The 24,013-nt window shown below is 38.0% G+C and overlaps 1 protein-coding gene across 9 annotated transcripts; it reads left to right on the top strand.

The window, feature by feature from the left end:
- Window positions 1–1,824: 1,824 nt before the first annotated feature.
- Window positions 1,825–23,681, top strand: LOC128168420 (potassium voltage-gated channel protein Shaw-like). 9 transcript variants are annotated; one of them, XM_052834664.1, is made up of 8 exons: window positions 1,825–1,989; window positions 11,646–12,347; window positions 14,398–15,310; window positions 15,928–15,966; window positions 18,010–18,033; window positions 19,246–19,422; window positions 20,458–20,622; window positions 21,612–23,681. In XM_052834664.1, the coding sequence occupies exons 2-8, from the start codon at window positions 11,826–11,828 to the stop codon at window positions 21,767–21,769; spliced, it is 1,998 nt and encodes a 665-aa protein (XP_052690624.1). In that variant the 5' UTR covers window positions 1,825–1,989; window positions 11,646–11,825; the 3' UTR covers window positions 21,770–23,681. The 9 variants fall into 9 exon arrangements, with proteins under 9 accessions (XP_052690624.1, XP_052690627.1, XP_052690626.1 ...); XM_052834665.1 differs by having other exon boundaries at window positions 1,827–1,989; window positions 11,646–12,338; XM_052834667.1 differs by lacking the exon at window positions 15,928–15,966.
- Window positions 23,682–24,013: the final 332 nt, after the last annotated feature.

The following is a 24,013-nucleotide window of genomic DNA, read 5'->3' as shown; positions in this document are numbered from 1 at the left end:
TTGTTAGAAGTGGAAACAATGCTTCAGGTGGAATGAGAACACCTTCAGTTTTCTGCCGAAGCATCTGCGATGCAATCGATCATTTTTGTTTCAACTCTCGTCTGTTATTCTCTTAGGGTAATTCCTTGACCAGAAATGACAAAGTACCCGTACCGGAACTACCACGATCTCGCGACAACAAATTGTGAAAGATTACTTTTACACGTGCGTGCGAACTCGGCAGTATTTTGCGTGATAACTTCAATAGCCTCTGTAGACAAGAAACGCTCACGGTGATCGTCGATAAAACAACTTAAAGACAACTAACGGGTTAACCGACATGCAAGTACAGGACTATTTGAATTTCCCTCCCTTCCAAAAATACAATAAATGAAGACAAATAAAATAAAAGGCAAAAACTGATAAAAACCAGTCATGTGTTTACTGGTATGTTTTTTGGGGGTTTTTTTTGGGGGGGGGGGGGGTTGCTTAAAACCTCACAGATAATTTTAAAAAACAAAAATTGTTTATTTCAATTTGGTAGATAAAATCCAACGAGAACATTAATTAAGAAAATTTTCAAAATATTTTTGAAATGTACTCCCAAAATTCATGTATCTTAAGTATGTGCTTAATGATAGAAGATTGATAGACTGCCTTTATTGTACGAATGTTTACTGGTCAATTACAACACTTCGATTTGATAGACTAAGTAAAAAAAAAACGGGTTTCGAACATTTGGAGAAGTCCTGATACCAGAGAGATTGTTTTATGAAGAACTTCCCTGTACAGTATTCCCAAGCAAAATTATCGCGACCAGAAGTAAACGCCCACTATCTTTGATACAGGTACTACGGGTCGCTAGGAGTTGCTAGGGGATCGTTAGATTTTTTGGACTTTTTTGTGACGGATATTTATTCGTAAATGAAATATATCTGTGTTGTTTAGACAAAGCCGAGAAGTTCTGTATCTAAAATATGTTACAACATTTCCCACAAAAATTATCAGAGGGTTATCGTTCGCCACCCCTCCCCATTCACTAGATTATTGAAAAAATAAACCTCTGAAATTAAACGACATACTTTCCCCCATTTTTTTCTCTCCAAAAAAGTAAACAGGTCTTTATCTCATTCTCTATCATATTTATTTTAACGGATTGATATAATATCCTATCTCTCTCTCTCTTTCTCTTCTCTCTCTCTCTCTGTGGCTCAGGGCGGCGACACGCGACGGCTCGCTATAGCGCGGACGTTGTCTTTCCCCGGTCGATCGGCCGGCTTAACATTCATGGGCAACTTAATTAAGAACTCTTTAGATACCAAATGCCCTTCAACAATTCTCTCAAGTACTATTGTGTGTTGAATGGTGGGTGTTTGGGATCGATACATCGATTTCTTTAAACTGTTTGAAAGGACTTACTAACATCTGGCTCGCCAGTAAAGAAGTCCGTAGGAACCATTATTGTATAAAACTTTTTACGAGCAAAAATTGTAGCGATTGTTATCATCAAAGAAAAAAATCTATATTGAGAATTGATAAATGTTCTTTAACATCAATTTCGGTTATTTTGTTTGAGTACTCAGAACATGCCTATGTCCACTAGTAGATCGATAAAGACAGTATCGAGAGACCAATGGTAAATATTGTTTTAGTGAATCGTTCATGAAAGGCCGATATCCCCCCCCCCCCTCCTTCAAATAAAATAAAATAAATGGAAATTCAATAAAAGTAAAACTTGTATGTTAATGGTATCAATATTTCGCTGTGTTGGGGATCCAGTGAGCAAGCTCTCAGTTCTCTCTCGCTCTCCGCGCTCTTGCTAATGGAATCGCCCGCAATCAATATTTCGTCTACAGAAACTCGCTAACACGGCCTGCTGCTGAAAAGTCGAGGATCTCCGAGCGTTATAAACTCCTCTCCCCATACAGGCGCTGTACCAGGACTAGTAGTGTTCGTTATAGAAGCAGTCATGGATTTATTTCATTCTGAACACCGATTTGACCCGGACAGGTAGGGTGTTTGACTCTATTAGCTTGCCTTGTTCTTTACGATTCTCTCTCTCCGCCGGTCGGGAATTTTCTCGACAAGCCGGAAGAAGGGTCGATGGATGCTTGTAAAACAGGGAGATGAAATTATGAATTTCTCGCCGTATTATATCTCTGTTGTTCGTTAGACCCCCATGCCGGATCCATCTGTTTAATATAAGAACGTTCCCTTCTGGAAAGCTAGAATCGCTCGCGGGGTCTTGGGTCTACACAAATCTGAGGGCTTCAAGTGAAACATTAACATATATTGATCCAGATTGATTCGTCCTTCTCTCGGAGTTTGGGTCGAGATTCTCAACTGTCAATAAACTTTGTATCCACGACAAGAAAACGCAAAAACATGTCTCATTCTTAAATATGTATATTTTTATATGGTATGTTGTTGCTGCTAGAGGCTTGATTTTCCAAAGCTTTTATAAGAATGGCAGCTTCACAGAATTTGTCTCGGTTTGAATCGTGTGTTTAATTGGCGATCATATTCCGCCATCTATTTTGTTCCAATTAATTATTCATTGTCTTGTGATGACTTTTATGCCTTACCGACACAGAAGGTGCAATGTGCCGGGGACGACGTGAACGAGAGAGAGAGAGAGAGAGAGAGAGAGAGAGAGAGAGAGAGAGAGAGAGAGAGAGAGAGAGAGAGAGTTGTATATTTTGACCCTGAAAGAATGAATAGATGATGAGATTTGTGCCTGAGATGTATGAATGTCATACTGATATAATTTTTTATTAAAATTGAGAAATTGAAAAAGCAAACAAATACCGCAATTCTACAATTTACAATATACAGGAAATCTGGTGAAGCGGTTCCCTGCCGTTGTTTACGATTGATAAGATCGGTGACTCGCCATTGAGGCCAGATAGATATTTTTCACGGCTGAGAGTGAGAGAAAGTGGGTAGTTATGAATGGTCCGTACCCATGTGATTATCTCGCGGAACACAATGTAAACATCGCCTGCTTCTGTTAACAGTCCTCGTCACGTGTTAATATTTTTATGACGCGGAAACCTATTACATTAACATTCTTGTGAATGCAATTAATTTTTTATATGTATGAATGATATGAAAATTGTTTTAAAAAATACCCTAATCATCATGGCGAGAAGAATAAAAACTCGAGCCTTACCAAGTGAGAAAAAATCGGCAGCATGGTATTATGAGCGTGCGTACAATTCAGTATAAACCTTACAGTAATGGACAAATGTTTCTCTTAAGGCGATTGATTGTGATAAAAGCAAAGGTGTGCTATTGTGGTCATTAGTTATAGAATGATCTAAATCTCTTGTATGCGTGTACATGAAATGGAATCGTTCATCACAGTTCCCTTTACTACTTAGAACCAGGAATTACTGGGTAGTGGAATCACTTAGCGATTCTTTGTATCTGAGGTATAAAGGATGGTATACTTTGTATCTGAGGTATAAAGGATGGTATACTTTGTATCTGAGGTATAAAGGATGGTATCAGGTTGAGCCAGACGAGGGAAAACGAATGAATACTGGACATGGATTAAAAGACAAATCAATTTCAAATTGCTATTTGCCCTCTGTTTTTGAGATAGAAACGTATTCTTTCAAGGTGCACTATTTTAGGTGAAATTTCCCACTGTATTATTGAATATCTATTATTTTCATTTAATAAGTATAAATTGTAATAAAAATATTATCACTTTTTGGAGGCAGTGATATAACTCATGTTGTAAAGTACCCTTTTAAGAGTTATCGTTCATCTTAGAGGGATGTTGTACCGTAATGTAGGAGTTATCTTGATTAGAATAGGGTCTCGGGTCATAAAAGGCCGTGTATTTTGAGCTGTGTCACAGCTGTACTGCATGACATAAAACGAAGAGAATTGAGTAATGACGATATATTTAAAATCAGAGACAAAAATAACAAAGGTAACAAACACTAGATAAATACAATACATATAAAGATTTACACAGGTAAATCAGAGTTTTGATGGAATAATATTACGTAAACTCACTAACTGTATGTCAAGCGACAGTATACATTTACAGATCATGGCATGATAGACTTAGGAAGGACAAGTTGAGTCATTGTTTCAAAAGTAAGCCTTATATCTCATTTAGAGGATGCGAGGGGATAAGTAAGAATATTTCAATACAGATTGTTATTAAATAATAAATTAATAAATGTACTCTAGTTATGTTAAAGGTATGAAATATTTATGGGGTTTTTTTATTTTAGTAGAAATTGACAGGAAGGAAATAATAGAATAAGCATATAACTTTGACTTGTAACATATTCATTTTGTGATAAGAATTGAAGATAGAGAGGTTTTTGGCTCCTGTAAAAGTGAAAGGTTAGCCATTATGTAGGGTAGAACATTTATAAATACTAGGAATCTTGGTAGGTGATCTAATTTCACGCCACCATCCCCGGCCATGAACTAAGAAACAATCCAGCGATTGTTTTCTGTTTCTTTCTAAATCCAGATATCATCCAAAGTCTTTGACAAGGCCAGTTTATGAAATAAGTAGCATTGTTTTATTGGAACCAATCAACTGCCGGTTGATCCGCCTACCCTTGAGTAGCCAAGATCGGGACAGGTATGTTATTGGAGACCGCCATCTGTGATTGTATTACTTTTGATAGAAAACTAACTCCGAACACGGATATTTTTGGAAACTGGATCGGTTAACGAATTGCCAAGGCATTGATCGTTTTTACAAGATATTTAAAGTATTTTATTATAGCCATTTGTCAAACAATATGTGCACCTTATGTGATTTGGAAATCGATGCTAATTTTTAATCTCTTTTGCTGTGAATAATTTATCCGGCAATTTTTACTTCACTGCAAATGAAAAACTTAATTGTTATTCGAGGCCGTATAGCGCCACCTCTTGTCAATCCACGACAGCGGTGCATTAAAAAACTAATGCCTAGAAAGTGATTGATTGGTATTTGTTTGAAAAGATTTTTGTTACAACATTTACACCTTCTGAACAAACCGTTGTCCCCGGAGGCTTAGCGAGGAAAAGATCGCGCTGAGTTTCCCGGATAAACATTGATCTATCTATAGAGTGTAGTCGTGTCGGTGGGTAAACGCGCCTCACTTCTCTCTGTGTACTTATGAATAAGAAAGTCTGAGTTAACAATGGGATATATTGGTGTTACGGCATACTGTCAGGGAACATAAGAGTTTAATTATGAAAAAGTTCATCATCAGAATGATAAAATGGATCTGGCTAATGCGATATAATCGTTACCCTTAGTCCTCAATAGAATGAAACAAAGATTTTTTTAGAAAGATAATTTCATTATTCTTTTTAAACTAGATACAACTATTTTTTGGATAGAAATATAACTACAATGTCAAACTATTTATTGCACACCTCGTTACACCTGTGATTACCTTTACTCTGCTGACGTAGGGCTAGCTGGAGCCCGGATCTTTCGAAATAAATTGTGTATAGAGTAGTCTGCTGCTAATTAATTTATCGAATCTACATTCTTTGTGTGTTTTTGGAAGCAGCAGGAAAACAAATTGATGCTTGTCGCGGCTTGTCCCTTCTTGCAGTTAATAGGCCGCGAACACTCTTGTGACGCTGGTAACAGACGCGCGGCGGAATCGAACACGATTCTTATCTTGAAATCTTTGATCCGCCCTGGTAATGGAAACTAATCGTATCAGAATACTATCTCGCATAGATAACCCTCGTGTACACGCTTTCATTCATACACATCGTATAGCTGGTATGCTATAGAGCTAGACTCTCTGTTGGAGTTTGGGAACCTACATTGAGATATATCTGTACTTTTTTTTAACACGGACGTTAGATTTCATTTCAAATAGAGAAACAGCTAGCAATCCACGTGTGTTAGTTCCGTAATATGCTAATTCATGAATTCGGAAACCTGTAACTAGCATTCGGGAGCCCTCTTGGAGATTGGATATATGGAGTTGGAACATGTATAAACATTTCAGAAATCTAATCTTGTACAACAAGAACCTTATGGCTTTGTAGATAAAAAGCATTCCTAGGTCTAACGGAGCACACTTCACGCGCTTACAATTTGTCTAAAAATAGCAACACGTTAGTCATTTCCGCACCTCGGATTAAAGACAGTTATAGTAATTGGTTGAACGAGCGTGATTATAATTACTCTACTGCTCAAAACTTGGAAATGAGTCCTGATAGGTTAAAAAGTTTTTTAGAAAACCTCGAACACCCTATCTATGCCATCAATAGAATGTCGATGACCAAATGAAAACGTCTGAAAGAAATCAGTGACATCAAAGAAAGTACTAAATTAAAAATATATATAAAGCTGATTTTTATTCCTACAAACAAGCAACTGCGTTATCCATAATGAAGGTTGTTGACTGTAGCAAGGACTTTAGACCGAAACGGTCCCATCACTATTCGTCACAAAGCTTTTACTACACGCGCCCTATATACAGGAGTCCCCATGCGCCCTATATATAGGAGTCCCCACGCACTAAAAGGTTTTCTGGTTGTCCGTCTTTTCTTGAGACACATAGGCCGCGGTGCCATTCTCCAGAAATCTGCCCGTTTTATCGATTATCAGACGATCGCTCGGTGAGGCCTGGATTTATGGCCGAGTGTTGACTCTCAGCACGTTTATTGGTCTCCGGGAGGTGTGTTAGCTACAACACCGAGCTTTTGAAAGCGAACCAGATTTCGACCTTCGCGATCCTGCAAAATGTACGCTCAAGGAGGTTAAAGCCGAGGAAGTGGCTCTCGTTATGAAAGTCCTGGCTGGGATGAATCTCATCTTCACGTCTTTAGAAATTGGATTACACTATGAGATGAATCCGGAACCAGCTCGTCGCAAAGCCTGATAAATCTTCTGTATTGTCGTTAAGATTATTTATTTGAGAGTGGACGTCGGATCTTCTATCGATCGTAATTCTCCGGTATTAGATTCTGTACTCGCTCAAAACATTACACTCCATCTGAGATGTCTTGCATCATACATGGTTATCCAATAGAACCAAATCATTAGAATTGATAGGCCTCTGCTCCTAAGACCGTCGACATTTAATTAGACGATCCAATGGGGTATCCATGTTGATGAAACACTCTATTGATTTTGCCGAACAACCTTGCTTAAATTAACTCCATTCCTACTGATGTCGATAATGCTACTCCGTTCTGTTTCTATTTATAGTTGTCACGTTTGTTTCTAATTTCTGAAATTTTGAGATTATTTCAACTAGCGTCCCTCCTCCCCCCTTCTTATGCGTCCCCTCATAATGGGTAGTTTACATATACTTATACATATACAAGGAAATTCTTAATCTTGTGGGCAAATTTATCAATGATAACATACTATAGTACTCATTTTAAGTGAAATATTGTTGGAATTAACGTTGTCATTTGCTATAGTTGTTAAACTTTAATACATTCTGCACTATTCTTTAGTATGTCTTTCTTTTGTAATTATAATAATATGTCATATACTTGTCTGTTCTGGACTCCGAATTAGAAATAAATGATCTGTATCTGTATACTTGTACAGTGTACATATTCACTTCTTTCTCAAATTCCAGGCACGTAGCATCGTTTTTGAAAGTGGGGGGGGGGGGGGGGGGGCAGACTCATCCAAAATATCTGGACAAGCAAAAAAAAAAAAAAAAACTGCCCAAAATACGGGTTTCCAAAATCCTGAAGATCTTAATCCGTGGGGTGGGGAGGGTGTGGGTGGGGGCAGCAGCAATACTTTTATACTTTTAACTTCAATTTCACTGTTTATTTTCTTATTTTCAATTCAATTTTGTACATAGCCTCAGAAAAGTGGGGAGGGGGGCAACTTCATCTTAATTTAATTTTTTATATGTAAATTTAAGAGAAAGGGAGGGGGGGGGGCTGCCCCCCCTTGATGCTACATGCCTGATATCTCTAGTACAGTAGTATTCTGTCTCAAACATTGAGTGTCACGTTGTTTGAGGCAAGTGATTGACATAACGACCATGTTACATTAAGAATAAGATACATCTTATTCTAGCAATCTGTGTTTGCTGTTCTGTAATAAGGGCCTCTCCGTAATAAGAGTACGTTACATGAGACGGACAGCCACAGATAACATCTGCAGCCTCAGCAGTAGACAGAATCCCCCAGTCCCTGACGTCACAAGATGGATTGACATGTACAAGTTTATATGTAGATTTATTGGTGTTTTACTCCACAGAGCTATTGACCTGTCTCCGTGTAACTGAAGTATACAGCGAACGAGGATCGTCCACATAATTTTGTTTCATTTTCCTATGAGTTTTAGATTATTTTGAATTTGCTTGATAACATTTGACAGGTCATTGGTTTATAACTACTTCATATTATCTGCCTTATAATCATTTACGAACTTTGAAGATATTTGATTGCGCACCTGTTAAACCAGTGCAAAACCGAACTCGTATGTTGGTCAACATGATTCTTCTTGGATTAAAACTACGCTGTATCGTGGAGTATATAGCTTATAATATACATTAGACATTCAAGATATATTGTAAAGTTCGGATCATTTTAGAAACATTTACATTTATTTCTTCACTGAATCTCCGATGAAATTGTATTATATCGTATTATCGCAGACTGCTGTCAGAAAAAAGGCTATGACGTCACGCACGCTGACCATCTCTCAAGAGGGCTTAAATCGATGTACTTTACTTTTGAAATAATTAAGTGAAACATCTTTATTATGCATGAACAAGAGGGTTACGTATAAGACGCTTACAGGGTTTAATGTGATTTTAATTTTGGAAAGGGGATCCAACATCTTAATTCTCCCCAGCCGAGAGAGAACAAGGGTTTCATCAAATTTAACTGAACGGAATGAAGCGGCTGACATATTATATATCAAAACATTTAATGAATGAAGGTAGCTGAGATTAATAGGCCTGGAAGCTGTCTAAACTCTCCAAAAAATCTAAAACTGAAGAGTGCATCTCCCGCGTCAGACGAAGCGATCCTGTAATGGCGTTCGTCAGCACTTTCTCAGCATTGCGGCAGTCTTCTTTAAATATTTTCTTTTAATTTCGTCGGCCGAAACCTTTCATATTCTGACGAATTTCCACTTTCCAATTACTTTCCTCGTAGATAGCTTACATATTTCAGTAAATAAGATTGAAATCAAAATCAAAGTCTACATTTTTATGTGAGCAAAATATGACAAATACGTGTAGAAAATGTAATCCGGTAATCCTCTGAAATTGTCCTAACATTGCAATAGAAAAGTTTTTTTTGGGGGGGGGGGGGGGGGGGGGTGTTGTGGGTTAACCAACTTGTATCAGCATCTTTCCTGGAGATTTAGTCAGCTTATCGCAAATTGTTTATATTCTATGATACACAAATCCCTTTGTAGTTAGCGGCAGTATATCGGAGGAACCGAGTTCGTCCGGGAGTCGACAGGGGCTGATAAGAAGGGATAATATACAGTACTAGCGATATTACTCACATCGAATGGGAAGGCCGGGTAATTAATTGTTCCGAATGTCAAAAAAAAACTTGGAAAGTTTTTGTAACTTTATTAGACTCTGATTGGATGATGGACCCACACCCCTTATTCTTTAACTCTTTCCCCATGTTTAAGGTTCTGACACCCCCCCCCCCATCAGTCTTTGATTGGTTCCAACAGAAGACCCTCTGACATAGGTACTTTTGTTTGATTAACTTATGAAACACACAAATGTCCTAAAACCTTGTCTTTCCCGTCAACTTTTTGCCTCTACCGTTTGTAATAAGATCAAACAACGTTCATAGGAAGAAGAAACAGCGTAACCGGAAGAGACCTTAGCCTCAGATATTTGGCAGTTTATCCGTCACACATACCAGGATGTGCTTGATTACAAATATATAAAAGAGAATATTTTCTGCAGTGGAATTTTCATTGAGACGTTCTTAGCTGTTTACTACACGAACGAAACGCAATTGTGGATGAGGAGAATGTGTGTTTGAGTGGGTGGGTGGGGGGGGGGGGGGGGCTAGGTTTCAGGGTCAGGGTAGTGGTGATGGGGAATTTAAAAAATAAGGTATACCAGTATACACTTGTGTTGAAAATCAGAAACAAACGCACATATTTTTGTAAATAATAATATATATCGATATGCACGTGTTTGACATTCTATGTAAGAACATACCCGGTATTTGTTTTAATTTGTTGTATTTCAGATTGAACAAATTTTTTTTCCTTAGTGTACGATTTAATACCAAGTATACGAGGGTTGTTCGGAAATTATTGAGACATTTAATCTTTCTCCCTTCCGAAAAAGATAAATCATTGAAATTTCAACAGAAAGTAAACCAAGATACCTTTTAGAACCATTTTAACAATAGCTTGGACTTTGGGTAGTTGTGTGAAACAGCGATGTGACGTAGGCCTGTCTATTTCTTTGAAATCAACAAGATTTGGCTGACTTTTGAGCTAAGACTACGCAGTCGGTGCATATTTCACTTGAAACCGCGCCATCCAACCGAAAGTCCAAGGTCTTGTTAAAATGGTTCTATTATTGTAAAAAATGAAAGAAAATGACATCAATTGTTCATTCCTTGTAAGCCAACAGCCTTGCCTACATCCAGTGACCCGGGGTTAAACGCCTTACAAACGAACGAAAAACATGCACTTGCTGTACTATTCTTCATATTTTCTTTTTATTTATAATAACACGCCTTTCCATCGTATTGTTTTTGTTTAAGCAAAGCTATGTTAGTATGAATGATTTGGAGAAAATATACCAGCATTATGCATAAATTATTTACCGTTGTAAATGAGCTTACGTCTAGTTTAAATCGGTACATCCTTTTAATTCCTTTTCTTTTAAAAGATACAGTCGATTTTTTGTTCATAAAAATTATATTTATGCAAAAATAAATAACAACACCCCCCCCCCTTCAAAAAAAAAATTAACCCCCCCCCCCCTGAAATCTGCAATGGTATTGACCACGTTTAAGACCTTTCGGAGTGTTTAACTTTGTAGAGGAGTTTGACGTACATCTGATTTTGTGATAAATACTTTTATTTATACACGTGTCTTGTTTGTTTCTTATAGTATACAAGTATTAGTTCAAATGCTTTTGTTTTATCACTTCTATTTATACATGTACATGTTAATGAGACGATGTTTTTAATATATTTTAAGGAGAATAACACATTTATCGTCTTTATCATAACAACTGTTAAAGTAGTCCAGGACTCAAGGTTGTCTACACCTGCTCTATTGTATTATAATAAGTTCGACTTTCAGTTTGTCACTTGATATCAATACGTCTGGAGAGGTTTCTTCGTTGTTATAACTCGGCGATGTACACCGAGGACAAAAAATCCGATTTGTTTTATTTTTTTGCGTCATCTGTTCGTGTTTTACGGGATAGCTCCGGCAGCGGTCCGTCTGGGGTAGAACGGTGCCAAGAGAGCCGGCGGATGGTGTTTTGTCTCTGAACCCCAGGCGTGCCGCTTTTGACATTAATGTTGCATAGAGCTTTTGGCAAAACATGTATAAACAAAGCAATTCTCAACTGTGTATATTCTAATCCAATTTATAGCATAATCCTATTTCCATATAATGAGGAAAATGAAGTTTGGAAGCTTTATGAAATATTGACAAGTTTTCATTGATCGAGTAACCTCTGTGTTGTAGACTGCCTCTCCAGCCGTCCCTGGAACATGGGTAAAAGGAAGAAAGCGCTGACCGAGGTGGCGATGTGAAAGTGACACACGTTTGCAACTGACCAATCATTTCTTGAATTCTTCGGATGATATATATATATAACATTGTTACGTGAAATATAAGTGAAATAATTTTTGTTCTTACAAAACCATGACAACGATAGACGATAATCGGGTCATTCTTAATGTTGGCGGCATCCGCCATGAGACTTATAAAGCCACCCTAAAGAAGATTCCAGCCACGCGTCTCTCCCGACTGACCGAGGCGCTGGCCAACTATGACCCCATACTTAACGAGTACTTCTTCGACCGCCACCCTGGGGTGTTCGCGCAGATCCTCAACTACTACCGCACAGGGAAGCTCCACTACCCCACCGATGTCTGTGGCCCGCTGTTTGAGGAAGAACTCGAGTTCTGGGGGTTGGATTCGAACCAAGTGGAGCCGTGCTGCTGGATGACCTACACCCAACACAGGGATACTCAGGACGTGCTGGCCATCTTGGATCGGCTGGACCTGGACACAGACAAACCGACGGAGGAGGACATCATGAAGAAGTTTGGATGGGAGGAGGAATACAGGGCGGGGGAGCTGAACTGCTGGCAGAGGATCCAGCCCAAGATATGGGCCCTCTTTGACGAGCCCTACTCCTCCAATGCTGCCAAGGTAAGACGGGTAAGACATTGTGTACCTATATAAAGATAAGGAGTCGGCGGGCGTTATTCGGTGAACTGGGGTCGTAGACGTTTACTTAACTGTGGATAAGTATTTAGACAATGTCGACAGGCCTTACAATAGATCTGTCTCGATTTACACACGCGGGATGCAAGATTCTGCGAGTGAGTAAACATTCTAGTTTATCTCTGGGAAGGGGAATTAGTTAAATACTTAACTCCGAAGAAATAATTGGCTTTGACGTTTAGTGGATTCGGGTGGTAGAAAGTCGTTAATTATTCTGCAAGTTGACGTCATTTCTATAAATGGGAATCTCATACTTTTCTGTTAAACAAGATGTAATTAAAAGAAATAAAATTGTGGAATAACAATAATTAATTCTCAAAGATAAAACAAAGATTAAGTGTTTAAAAAAAATATCAGAATTTATATCAGAGGGATTATAAATTTAATTTCAATTCATAAGAGCAATTTCAGAAGAATCATAAATCGTGAATTTACGACAATAAAACTATCAACAAACGTTAAAAATATAACAGAAAAATATCAGAATTCAATGGAACATTGATTCATAATAGCATTTAAGTAGGTAGGTAGTTTGAATCTGTCTCTGTATAGCTGCCCTGGAATGGTTGCTGACCATCTCGGACCGTTTATGTCCTTTCATCTGGGAAGATGCCATTGAAGGCAGGCATTAAGGCTCGTCGATTACTCAAGGGTAGCACAGGATTCTGGCATTAAGCTTCTCTTTGGCTGATCCGGGTTCTGGAAATCGTTCATTTTTGCCAGTTTGTTTATAGAACGATATTTTTAACAGAAGTCGAAATGTGTGGTGAAGAGAACTGTTCTGAATGAATAACGATGATATTCCATCAGTAATTCCTCCTCCTAACAGCCGTGGAGTGATCTTTTCGATCATCAGCCATCGTCTGACACCCAATCATCGTAGGTCCAGGAAGAAATCGGAGCTTTATTATCCGCCATTAGTAGTCTTATTTATAGATCTGCCGTCTGCTGGTGTGTGCTGAGAAAGTGGTAAACAATAGTAAAAAAAATGAAGAAATTATTGTAAACAAAATAAAGGTTAATCAAAAATGTAACAGATCGAGTAATAAACAAACTATAATTTATGACTTCTCACCCCCACCCCCCCCCCCAAAAAAAGATGAATTTTTTAATAAGACTGGAATAAATATAAGTCATTACGAGTTTAAAAGGTATAGAAATATATTGATGAAGAAACAAGATGAAATAAAAATACAATAAAATAAAAATAAAAATTCTAATTAGAAATAGTTGATAGATTGTACATATTTTCCTTGAACCACAAAAAGTGTTGATAATTACGCAAAGATTCTATAGTAATTGCGTTCTATGAAAACAATGCGTGCAAAACTCATCAACCGATCAAATTAATCCAAAACTATTTTGGCGGAAGCCGATGAGGTCTATTTCGCTGTAATAGAATTCTTGTTTCTGCGTTTCCATGTGACACAGTTTTCCTAAAAACAGACTCGATGAATGTGAAATTTCCCGGAGGGTGGGGGCATTCTTAAATTATGACTGTACATTCCGGGGACAGATGTGGTACGGATGAGTTCTTAGCTTTGATTGGGGGTGGGGGAGGAGAAACCACACAAGTGGTGCAAACTGATCATCTTCAGGAGTGGGAGAACAATTGTCGATTTCTTGGAATTCATCAGAACAGAGGTGGTTCTTTGGGGGTCCACTTCAGAACAATCTCCGTGTACTAAGACCGCTTGCTCCTTTGTCTTTCATCTTTTAAGATAATTAGGGATCAAACTGTTTTTTAGAAATATCGCAGCCAATTTTGTCAATGACAGTTGCCGTTTTGGTACATGTAAAATGTTCAGGAATGGTAAAAATAAAATCATGATATAGTGTTATAATGTAAACGTTTTTTTTTTTCATTCTTTTCATATTGTAATTGTAAATAAAATTTTCTGCAATATTTTAGGCATGGTAACTATTGCATCTTTTTTATCAGCCCACGTATCACTCATTTGATACAACATGTCTTCCTTTGTAGGTCATCGCCGTTGTATCAGTATTTTTCATCGTGGTTTCTATTTTATCCTTCTGTTTGAAAACACATCCCGAGATGCGAGTTCCAGTGCTCAAGAATACCACTTCGAACACCTCCGACGGCGGACTCTCATGGCGGCTAGAGAAGAAGAAGACAGAGCCCCATCAGGCGTTCTTTTATATTGAATGTGCAAGCAATGCTTGGTTTACATTTGAAATAATAATTCGATTGATAGTTGCACCAAATAAGTTAGATTTTCTGAAAGCACCGGTGAACATAATAGATATTATAGCTACTCTTTCATTCTATTTGGATTTTATGTTGACGAAGCTGAAACAAGAAAATGATATTCTGGAGTTCTTTAGCATCATCCGTATCATGCGACTTTGTAAGCTTACACGGCATTCCGCCGGACTCAAGATCCTAATTCATACTTTCAAGGCGAGTGCCAAGGAACTCGTGCTGCTAGTGTTTTTCCTTGTGTTGGGCATTGTGATTTTTGCCGCTCTGATATTTTATGCGGAACGAATTCAATATAATCCGGATAACGATTTCACGTCCATTCCGGTTGGACTGTGGTGGGCTATCGTTACTATGACAACCGTGGGGTACGGAGACATGGCGCCAAAGACGTACGTGGGTATGTTTGTGGGGGCGCTGTGTGCTCTGCTGGGGGTACTGACTATTGCGCTCCCAGTCCCCGTCATAGTCAGCAACTTCGCCCTGTTCTATTCTCATACGCAGGCGCGATCCAAACTACCGAAGAAGAGGAGGCGGGTCCTTCCGGTTGAACTGCCTCGACCGAAGGGCCCCAAGGGCATGGGGCCCGGGGGAGGTCCCCCTCCCATCAACAGGCACAGGAACGCCATCAAGCACCCCCCTGTGGGTCAGCCGGACCATAAGATCAACAGAATGGGTGAGTACTCGCTTTAGAGTTGTGTGTCGTTCTTTTTTTCCTTCTAATGTCATTTTTCTTGTCGGTTTTTAATCGCTTATGCAGCATTTCAATTGTTCGTTCAAAGTAGAATAGGATGTCTAAATATTTGATCGTGCATGCTTTTTCTTCATACTGTTTCAACTTGTGATAATGAAATGTAAATATTGAAAAGCAGAATGTTTTGTAGATTTTCAATCGCGTTTAGGTGTTTTTCTACCAAACTAATTGTTTAATTTTCATTTAACATTGTAAACCCTGGTTCTTTAATATGCCTTGTGAAACAATCATTCGCTAGCTCATTAAATGTGTAAACGTTTTGTGTGGCACCATCCTAATCTAGATTCACGTTTGGACAAGAAAAGATCTGTCAAAACTTGTTGACGTTCTAGAGCAACACACAAGTAGTATTAATGCAGGGTTTATCTCAAGGAGGCACAATAAGCCACCAATCAATACCTTGTTAGCATCGTCTATATATGGCAATAAATAGAAGTTTGTTTAAAGCATTCGTTCTTTTTCATATTTTACTATTGTGTGACATTTTACAGATGTGTTTCATTTGAACTTTAACTGATTGTTTTCTTACCCCTCTAAAGATCAAGGTTGTACAATACAGCAATTGATGCCCTTTCGTAGTAAGTTACTGGTATACATCTGTATTTATGTGTGGCGCATGCGCTTCTGTAGATAGGTGACTTCCTGTCTTTACTAACATCATTTGTACAGACTAACTCTTACTGTGCTTTGTCTATTCAGAACACGCTGTTATCCGATGCCATGTTCTCCCTTCTCATCGGAAATCTCACTTCATTATACCACTTTGATTTAGGTCTCCCGATAGACAAATATTTGTCTCTGGTAAACCCTTGCAACTCTACTGCAGTATATACATTGTGAGCACTTTTTCTAGTTGGGCTATGGAAGTATGGACCACATGCTTCAGTCTTGTTTTCCTTGTTTGATGGAACAAACCTGAGTTTATAATGCCCTTGGTAGATGTAATAAAGACCCTCTGCACCTAAAATGTGTAAATCGAATTACGCTAGACACAAAATCTGATAAATATTTATGAATTGGTGACGTGTTAACCAGCAGCTCTATAAACTCTGCCTAGATTCCGTAATTCTTTGACGCAGACACAGAATTGATCAAAGAGTCAGAAAAATATTTAGATTTTATATCTATTTATATTTTCTATTCTAATTGGCTTCCATGTTCTCGGTTCGTTCTCGGTGTAACTGGGAGGTAGATAAAGCTGCACTAAGAAGACTCGGGCAGGAGACAGCCCTGTTTCTCTTTGATTGGTCCTTGTGATAGTTCTATACCGATCTAACCAAACAGCTGCCATTGATGTCAACTTAGTTGTTCCACGCACCAGTAATCTAAACAACTCGCATTTATGATCACAATGCATATCAGAGAAACCTTCCTTCAATTTGAACCAAAAAATCAATTTAAAGTGAATTGTCTTGTTTCGTTTCAGACTATTTTTGGCATGATTAGATATGCATTTTAACACGGTCTTTGTGGGTTTTTTTTCCATCATCGCCTAGGTGTTATAAAGAGGGCATTGATCATTGATTAAACGACTGAGACTTACTAGACAACCGTTTTCGCTAATCTTGGAGATACTGGCACTGCACTAATTGGTCGATCATCTAATTACACCTGTGATGCCGGCCTCCCCCGATCACCTTCGTCGTGGAGGGTCAGACGCTGCTCCAAACAACCCCCCTGTCAGTCGTAACATTGCTATTTTTATAACCCACCACTATCCGCCAGTTGACCCCAGTTTTCAATCATATTTTCCCAGTAAAAAATAATCTTCATAGCCTGTTATTTCTTTAAGACTTATTCCTGATAAAAAAAAAAATTAGGGGGAAATCCCCGATGATTTTTCTAGAGATTGCCATATACCTTTGCAAACAGCTAATCTGAGTATTTTTTGATTGAAAAAAAAAATTGTTTTCACATGGAAATTAATTGTCCATTTTGAGACATAACCAGAATAACCTCACTTGTGCACCACTTATTATCACAGGGACCTGGCGTTATATCTTCTTACCTAATAGTAAATGTTAAAAAAATTAAAGTAATACAAATAATGTAACACCAGGTGCCTCTGTGAATTACTTATCAAAAACCTTTGCTTCATTATGTCTTAAATGACGCACATTGTTACAGCAGATTTATACAATGATTTGAATTACAAAAAACCTTACCCTATGATCACTCTTCAAAGAATGGGACAGTTTTACACTTTTTTTCTGTGACCCCAGGGGTGAGGTGTTACCTTTGGGCTACCGCCTGTGTAGCATAGTGACCATACTGCATGCCGACAATTCAACAACTCTCACATTGCATGCCTACTAACGCAAGATAGATTAGAAAACATCTATTTGTATCTATCTGTATCATGACTGATGTTTAGATGTCTAATGTATTGAGAGCCTTATGACACGCTTCTATGGAGTCTCCATCACTTGTGTATATAGATCTACTAATATCAATGAATAATTCAAACAGTGAACTCAACTGATAAATTGTTTGTAGAAAGTTTTTTACAATGACTTAGTAAAATGAGAGAGAGAATGTGTGTGTATGTGTGTGCATTGGCCAGTAGTGCTATTAAATGTATAGAATGCTAATGTGTCGCATTAAATCTTTCTCGTCCGCAGCATATCCGTACGGGTATTTCTTAGGTATAGTATGCCATGGTTTTGCCGTGAGATACAATTTTCTTGATTGCAATACAAGGGAGGAAAATAAGCTGAAAGATCATTATCATAGACGATAGCAAGAATTCGGCCTTCGATTTCTTATTACTGTTACCGCGCAAACATAATGGCTTGTTTTGGAAGGGATGGGTTTTTTTTTTTCATCATCACGAACTCGACGTGGTTGAAAATTAGCGATAACAGTAAAACTGTTTTTTAGTGGTCGTTGATTCGCTGTCGTCTGCGTCTCTTTCAGTATTATTTACCTCGCCACCACTGTTGACTCAACTGGTTGTTGCCACGTGACTGAGGTTGTGTGGCGCTGCGGTTTGTGGTTGGTGTGGTGGCGACCAGTTTGAGTCTTTATAAACCTTTCGTTCCTCACACATTATTACATTACAACAGCTACTATATTACACAGAATGAATGCATATATACTCGTCACCTTACACACTGGGGCAACCGTTTGGTTTTTGCGTTATTACAATATACAGCTGAGAGGAAAGATCATTGTGATAATGTGCATGCTTCTGTTGATTAGCACCCGGTAATTGTATACATTCTTAGCATTAGTACTAATCTCACTATGTAGCCAATGACGACAGCAATATTTACTAACATCATGACATATATAATATAAACAAATATTACCATTTCTCGATCTGTAGTAACTGGGATAGTAGACAAGTGTTTTATCAGTGAGTAGCTTAACATTTATTCTGCAGATAATCTGTAAACATACTTCTTCTCCAAAATAACCTTTGTAATTAATTTAGACTCATCTGAATTTCTGTAGCTTTCTGGTTGATCGTAGATTGGGAGAACTTACAGTGTTGACTGAGAAAATAGCACTCTCATTAAATATAATGTCTTACATGTAGCTTAATTTCCACCTTGCATTTAAAAATGTTCGTAGAACATTAACTGTTGAAGCAAATCGGATCATTATATCTCATAAAAGAGGGCAATTAGAGACTGAGCTGGTTCATAAAACCACGTTGAACGAAAGCAACCTTTGCAGTTAATTAACTCGTTATAGGAAGGAAAATTGAACTTGTTTCCATTTAAGACCTTGGCAATGTGTCTGTACTCGCTAACACCTTCATGTAGAAAATGGTACATATTGTTTACTTTTGCCAGTTTCATACTAATCGCATGTCGTCTGCTAATATGTGCTATTTTGTGTTGCTTCTGTAGGCCGGGCTGGAGAGGAATCGATCCCGATGTTGATGATAAATCACACTGATAAAGAGGACAGTACGGTACCTCGATCCCGACCCCAATCCAATGTGGTAGACAAGAGCCCACCCCGCCTTGTGGAAATAAGTTCAAACCCCGGAACCCCTCTTAAAGTTACCGAAATTAAGCCATCGGGTTTGTATTTGGAGGAATTTTGTGGCTTAATGTCGTCATTATTTTATTTCAAATTTTCCCCCTTTTGTTTCCAAGAACCGCAACAAAATTGCGATATTTTTACAAGTACCCCTGACGTTACGACTGTCGGATTTAAGAAGTGAACAAATTTTGATATAATCTTCACGTTTTACTGTGTTTGCCAATGCTTTGCAGAACCAACCAAGTGTTAGCCTGCTTGAGGCTGCTTCTAGCTTGTTTTTTAGTCTGTGTAGTGCTGTAGTTACGGCCTTTTAAAGCATTATTCTAACTTTACTTAAAATCAATATCACCATCCATGATAGAGTTGCATGTTGTCGTTAGTGTGGCAGAGATTGGAATGTTCGATTTCTGGAGAGAGAATACTGGTAAATAATAGTCACTTCGTACAAACACGCACAAAAAACAAGCCATGCTTGAAATGCATGGAGACATGCTAAACGAGCGTCGTCTCGCATTTCTCCTCGCTTTACTGTAAATATCAAGGCTTTACTTCACTCACAGTTTTAAGAATATTGCAACGATCAACAAGAATTGGTAAGGAAGCAACCAGCGACTGCCATCCTCTTGCTGGGTTTAATTAACATTCAAGTATAGCTGCTTTATCTCTTTGTTTTGAAGATGAGAAGATCAGCAAAATCTGAAGCATCTTCCCTAATGTCAGAGTAAATCATTTTATCGGATTTTTTTAATAGAGAAAAAAGAAGCACTTTTCATTATATTACTCTCTAGCCATTTGCTACCATTAGGATGTTGTAAAATAATCTCTCAAATGAAATTACAATTTATAGTCAAATACATGTCAAAGCCATAATTAAAATGATGAAATTCAAAGAAACATGCACACAGATTGTTTCTGTTTGTTTACAATGGTTGAATTTCATTAACTACTGTGCAGAGACGACAATGACCAAAAACATCATTGTCCCACTTACTAGGCGTTAAACAACATATAGCATGGCCGATACTGATACATTGTTGATGTTTATTGACCTTTCCTCTTGCTCTGTTTGACAGATGCCGCTGGGATCACCAGTCTTATCATGGCACCTAACGCCAACCTAAACAGTACCCCCGTGGGGAGCAGTAACTCTGTGACAGCCACCACCGCCAGCCTGGGGGTCACCACCAACTCTGTCACCAGTAATGTCACCACATCCACCTCGATAAACCAGGACAAGAGTGAGTAGCATTCGGTGGTGTTCGACGATGTAATTCTCGTGGTAATATTCTGTCAGAATTACCTTTCATTAGTACATGTACATGCTTCACACCTCGAACTATGGATTTTTGCTGATGTCAAATGATTTAGTACACACCAAGTCCAAGCTTCACGGCTCAGTAGCCATGTTATGTAACCGTATTAATTAAGGTCATAATTGGCAATGATTGGTAATTGACTAATAGTTGCCGCATCTTGAAAGAATAAACCCTTACTGATGCCTATTTGAACGAAAAAAAAAGTTATCTAAAGTAATAAATAAATAGATAAGCATGGACGCGATGCTTCTTAATTACATACTAATTTAGGAAAAAAACTTAATGTACATGTATAGAATATAAATATGTTTTCAAGTTTGTTAAGTTGCTTTTATTTTTGCCTTAAAATACATGTACATTTCAAATGCAAAATACGCAAAGACCAGTTTTACTCTATTATCGTTTGGTTGCATTATTTATTTCTGTGCAGTACACTTTGTAAACAAATATAGCGACTTATATATATAAAATATGCAATATATACCGGTATATATATATTGATTGGAGAAACTTCATCCAAACCTTGAAACAGAAAATAACACAGAAACTGTTCCAAAGAACGATAATACATAGCTCATTACACATACAGAGAATTATTTTTACTTCAAGGGCAGACCAATAATCTCTGTCTTTGATATCTCACTAAAGACAAATAACAGCAGAAAGAACTTCAGTGCATGCTTATTATCTGGGTAAAAATAATGGTCGTGTACTCATATATAACAATTAACCAAAAATGATAATATAAACTCATATAGCGTTAGTTTGATTAGTTGAAAAATAATTTGTATTTCAAAAGATGAAGATTACCGATGATTGAAACCATAGTTTTAAACGTGTTTAGAACTCTAGCCTTGAGACCGTGTTTTTGCTTTAGTGAGTTTGCTGACAATTATTTTCATTTGTTACAGAGGACCTGGTAAACAACTCTCATGTAGCGGACGGGGCGACAACAGACTCCACCAAACTCTCGAATTCCTCCGCGGTGAACAACTCGGCGGAAGCGCGTCACTACTCCCCCTCCACCTCACCCCCCAAGTCTAACAATCTGGTGGCGGTGAATACGTAACCCAGGCCACGTGTCGCTATGTCGTACCGCTCAGTGACTTCCAGCCGCGCAAGACATATCGGTAACTCAGCTTGTGATATCTACGTCACGCCTGCTCCTTCGAACCGGAAGTAGGACTGTATTTCAAGGGTGGTAGTTAGAATGTCCTAGTGTCCTGCTTCAGATGACAAAGCGACACCTGGTGTAGGTTAGGAACAATCTTAGAGAAATGTGATGATTTTTTTTATTCAGTCGGCATTTCTTATGAGAACATTTGAATTAATTCACTTCCTGTATCCGTGCTGTGAATTCCTCACCTTGTGTGTTGTCCATATAGCTGAAACTTAGGAAATTACTAAAACAATGATTGTCAATCACCAAGGTTAATGTATTCGTTTCCCCAAAACAAGATAACTAGGAAAATTATATACCTTGTTTCTAATTTTGAAGAAATCTAAGCGTGTACTGGTTACAAAACCGTTTGCAACGAACTTCCCAACTCTATCAGCTGTTGATAGTAGCTTGTTTTGTTTTTTGATTCTACGTACAACGCAACCAAACGATATTATTCTCTTACAGTATTCTCAGAGGACGTGATCAACAGAACGGTAGAATCCAGTCGATATTTTAATGTGTCTCTGGAATCTGATTGAAGTGATACAAATTAAAGGTCCCGGATGTTTTGACTATCCACAGGAAGTCTCGACTATCTCCGTACTCCTTACTTCTAAACTGAACTCACCCAATTCCAAAACAGCCATACCGTATTTTTTATCGTGACTAAAACTAAATATAGCATATTTATTAGAGATTTCTTAAATTGCACAAGATATATATCTTTATATAACACGTCAACTTGATTTTTATGTATTGCCTGCACAGAAATGGTTTCCAGCGCACCGAGTAGTCCGCAATAGAGTCGCTACAAGTCCCAGTGTATCAATACCGAATTATTCCGGCAAGGATTTTATTGTGTAAAATTGACGCAGTTCCCGTTTTCAATCCTAGAGATTTTGCTGCAATACGCTGATATTTAACTATGCTGTTGACATTCTTGTGAAATTTATTTTTCTTCTCCCCTAGTGTTTAGTGTTCTGTGTTAAAAGTTCGCGGAGCACAAGCAGGGAGTTGTGTTTGTGAAGCAGACCTATATCAACCGTGTGTGCGTGTGTTTCTTGTATATATCTGTTTATTACTATATTATATATATACACAGCGAAATGTTATTTTTCATTGTTCTCCTTCAAAATATATAATCTCATTCAGACACTATAGTTTCATTTCATACAAGCAAACAAGAGACTCGTGGCCATATGCCGCACAAAGACCACATTAAATAGAATGTGTTCCATCTAAATACAAATTGCTGCTCTTTTTATTTGATCCATCGATTTCAAATAACCAATAAAACAGCCAGTCTCAAAATACGTGTAGGTCACAGAGGCGAAATGGCGGTGTAGACCAGACTCTGTTCACGGGTGTTTGTCGAGGTTTGGAAACTGAACAAGACCTTTGTTCATAATTTGCACTTGTTTGCCCAGTGAAAAATACCGAAAATTATATATAGAACTATAAATGTGAATTGTTTAATAGTATTGAATAGAGGGGTTGGGAGGCGAACTGTTTATTTAATAGTCTTATAGTCTTAATAGTCATAGCAAAAATACAAAACCCCAAAACCAAACCAAAAGGACAAACACTATCATTACACATGAAACTTCATCAAATGACGATTATCTAGACATTCTGGGGACCCATCGTATCCATGGTTACGGGATACACAGCGGTCCCTGTAAACTATTTGGGCTCCCCCGCCAGTTTTTATACTACAGTAAATTCCTTCTTGACCGCCCAATCTTTTGCCTGTCTATTTCGGACAAGCACGTCTTATCGTTATCTTCTGCAGATTGACAATAAAGCATCGTACATATTACTCAGTCTGTTGTTTTGTTTTTGGTATTGAGCAAATGTGTCTCAGAGTTCTACATCAAATGGAGAAATGATAACAAGACCGTGGACGGAGAGGCGCGTAAACTTAATCCTGGGAAAGATGATCCGTGTCCCAATCATAGAATGACTGTGACTTACATAATCTCTTTGACCTTGACACTAAATGAATGAGGTTTTCTAGGTAAGATATTGAGCTCTTTATCAGTTAAGTTAATGATTAAATACAAAATGTGAGAGCTAATGTTGTAAATGGATGGAGGAACAGATCAACATGCCAAATCTTACAATATTTCCCTGGTTAAGTTAACAGATACT

Source organism: Crassostrea angulata, chromosome 1, assembly GCF_025612915.1.
Source record: "Crassostrea angulata isolate pt1a10 chromosome 1, ASM2561291v2, whole genome shotgun sequence".
NCBI lineage: Eukaryota > Metazoa > Mollusca > Bivalvia > Ostreida > Ostreidae > Magallana > Magallana angulata.
This window is presented reverse-complemented; position numbering and strand designations above follow the sequence as displayed.

What these genes read in the sequence shown, in the direction of transcription:
- LOC128168420 (XM_052834664.1), top strand. Translation starts at nt 11,826, where the DNA reads ATGACAACGATAGACGATAATCGGGTCATTCTTAATGTTGGCGGCATC. An exon ending in ATGCTGCCAAGGTAAGACGG is followed by an intron (nt 12,348 to 14,397) that starts GTAAGACATTGT and finishes CTTCCTTTGTAG; the next exon opens with GTCATCGCCGTTGTATCAGT. An exon ending in CTCGATAAACCAGGACAAGA is followed by an intron (nt 20,623 to 21,611) that starts GTGAGTAGCATT and finishes CATTTGTTACAG; the next exon opens with AGGACCTGGTAAACAACTCT.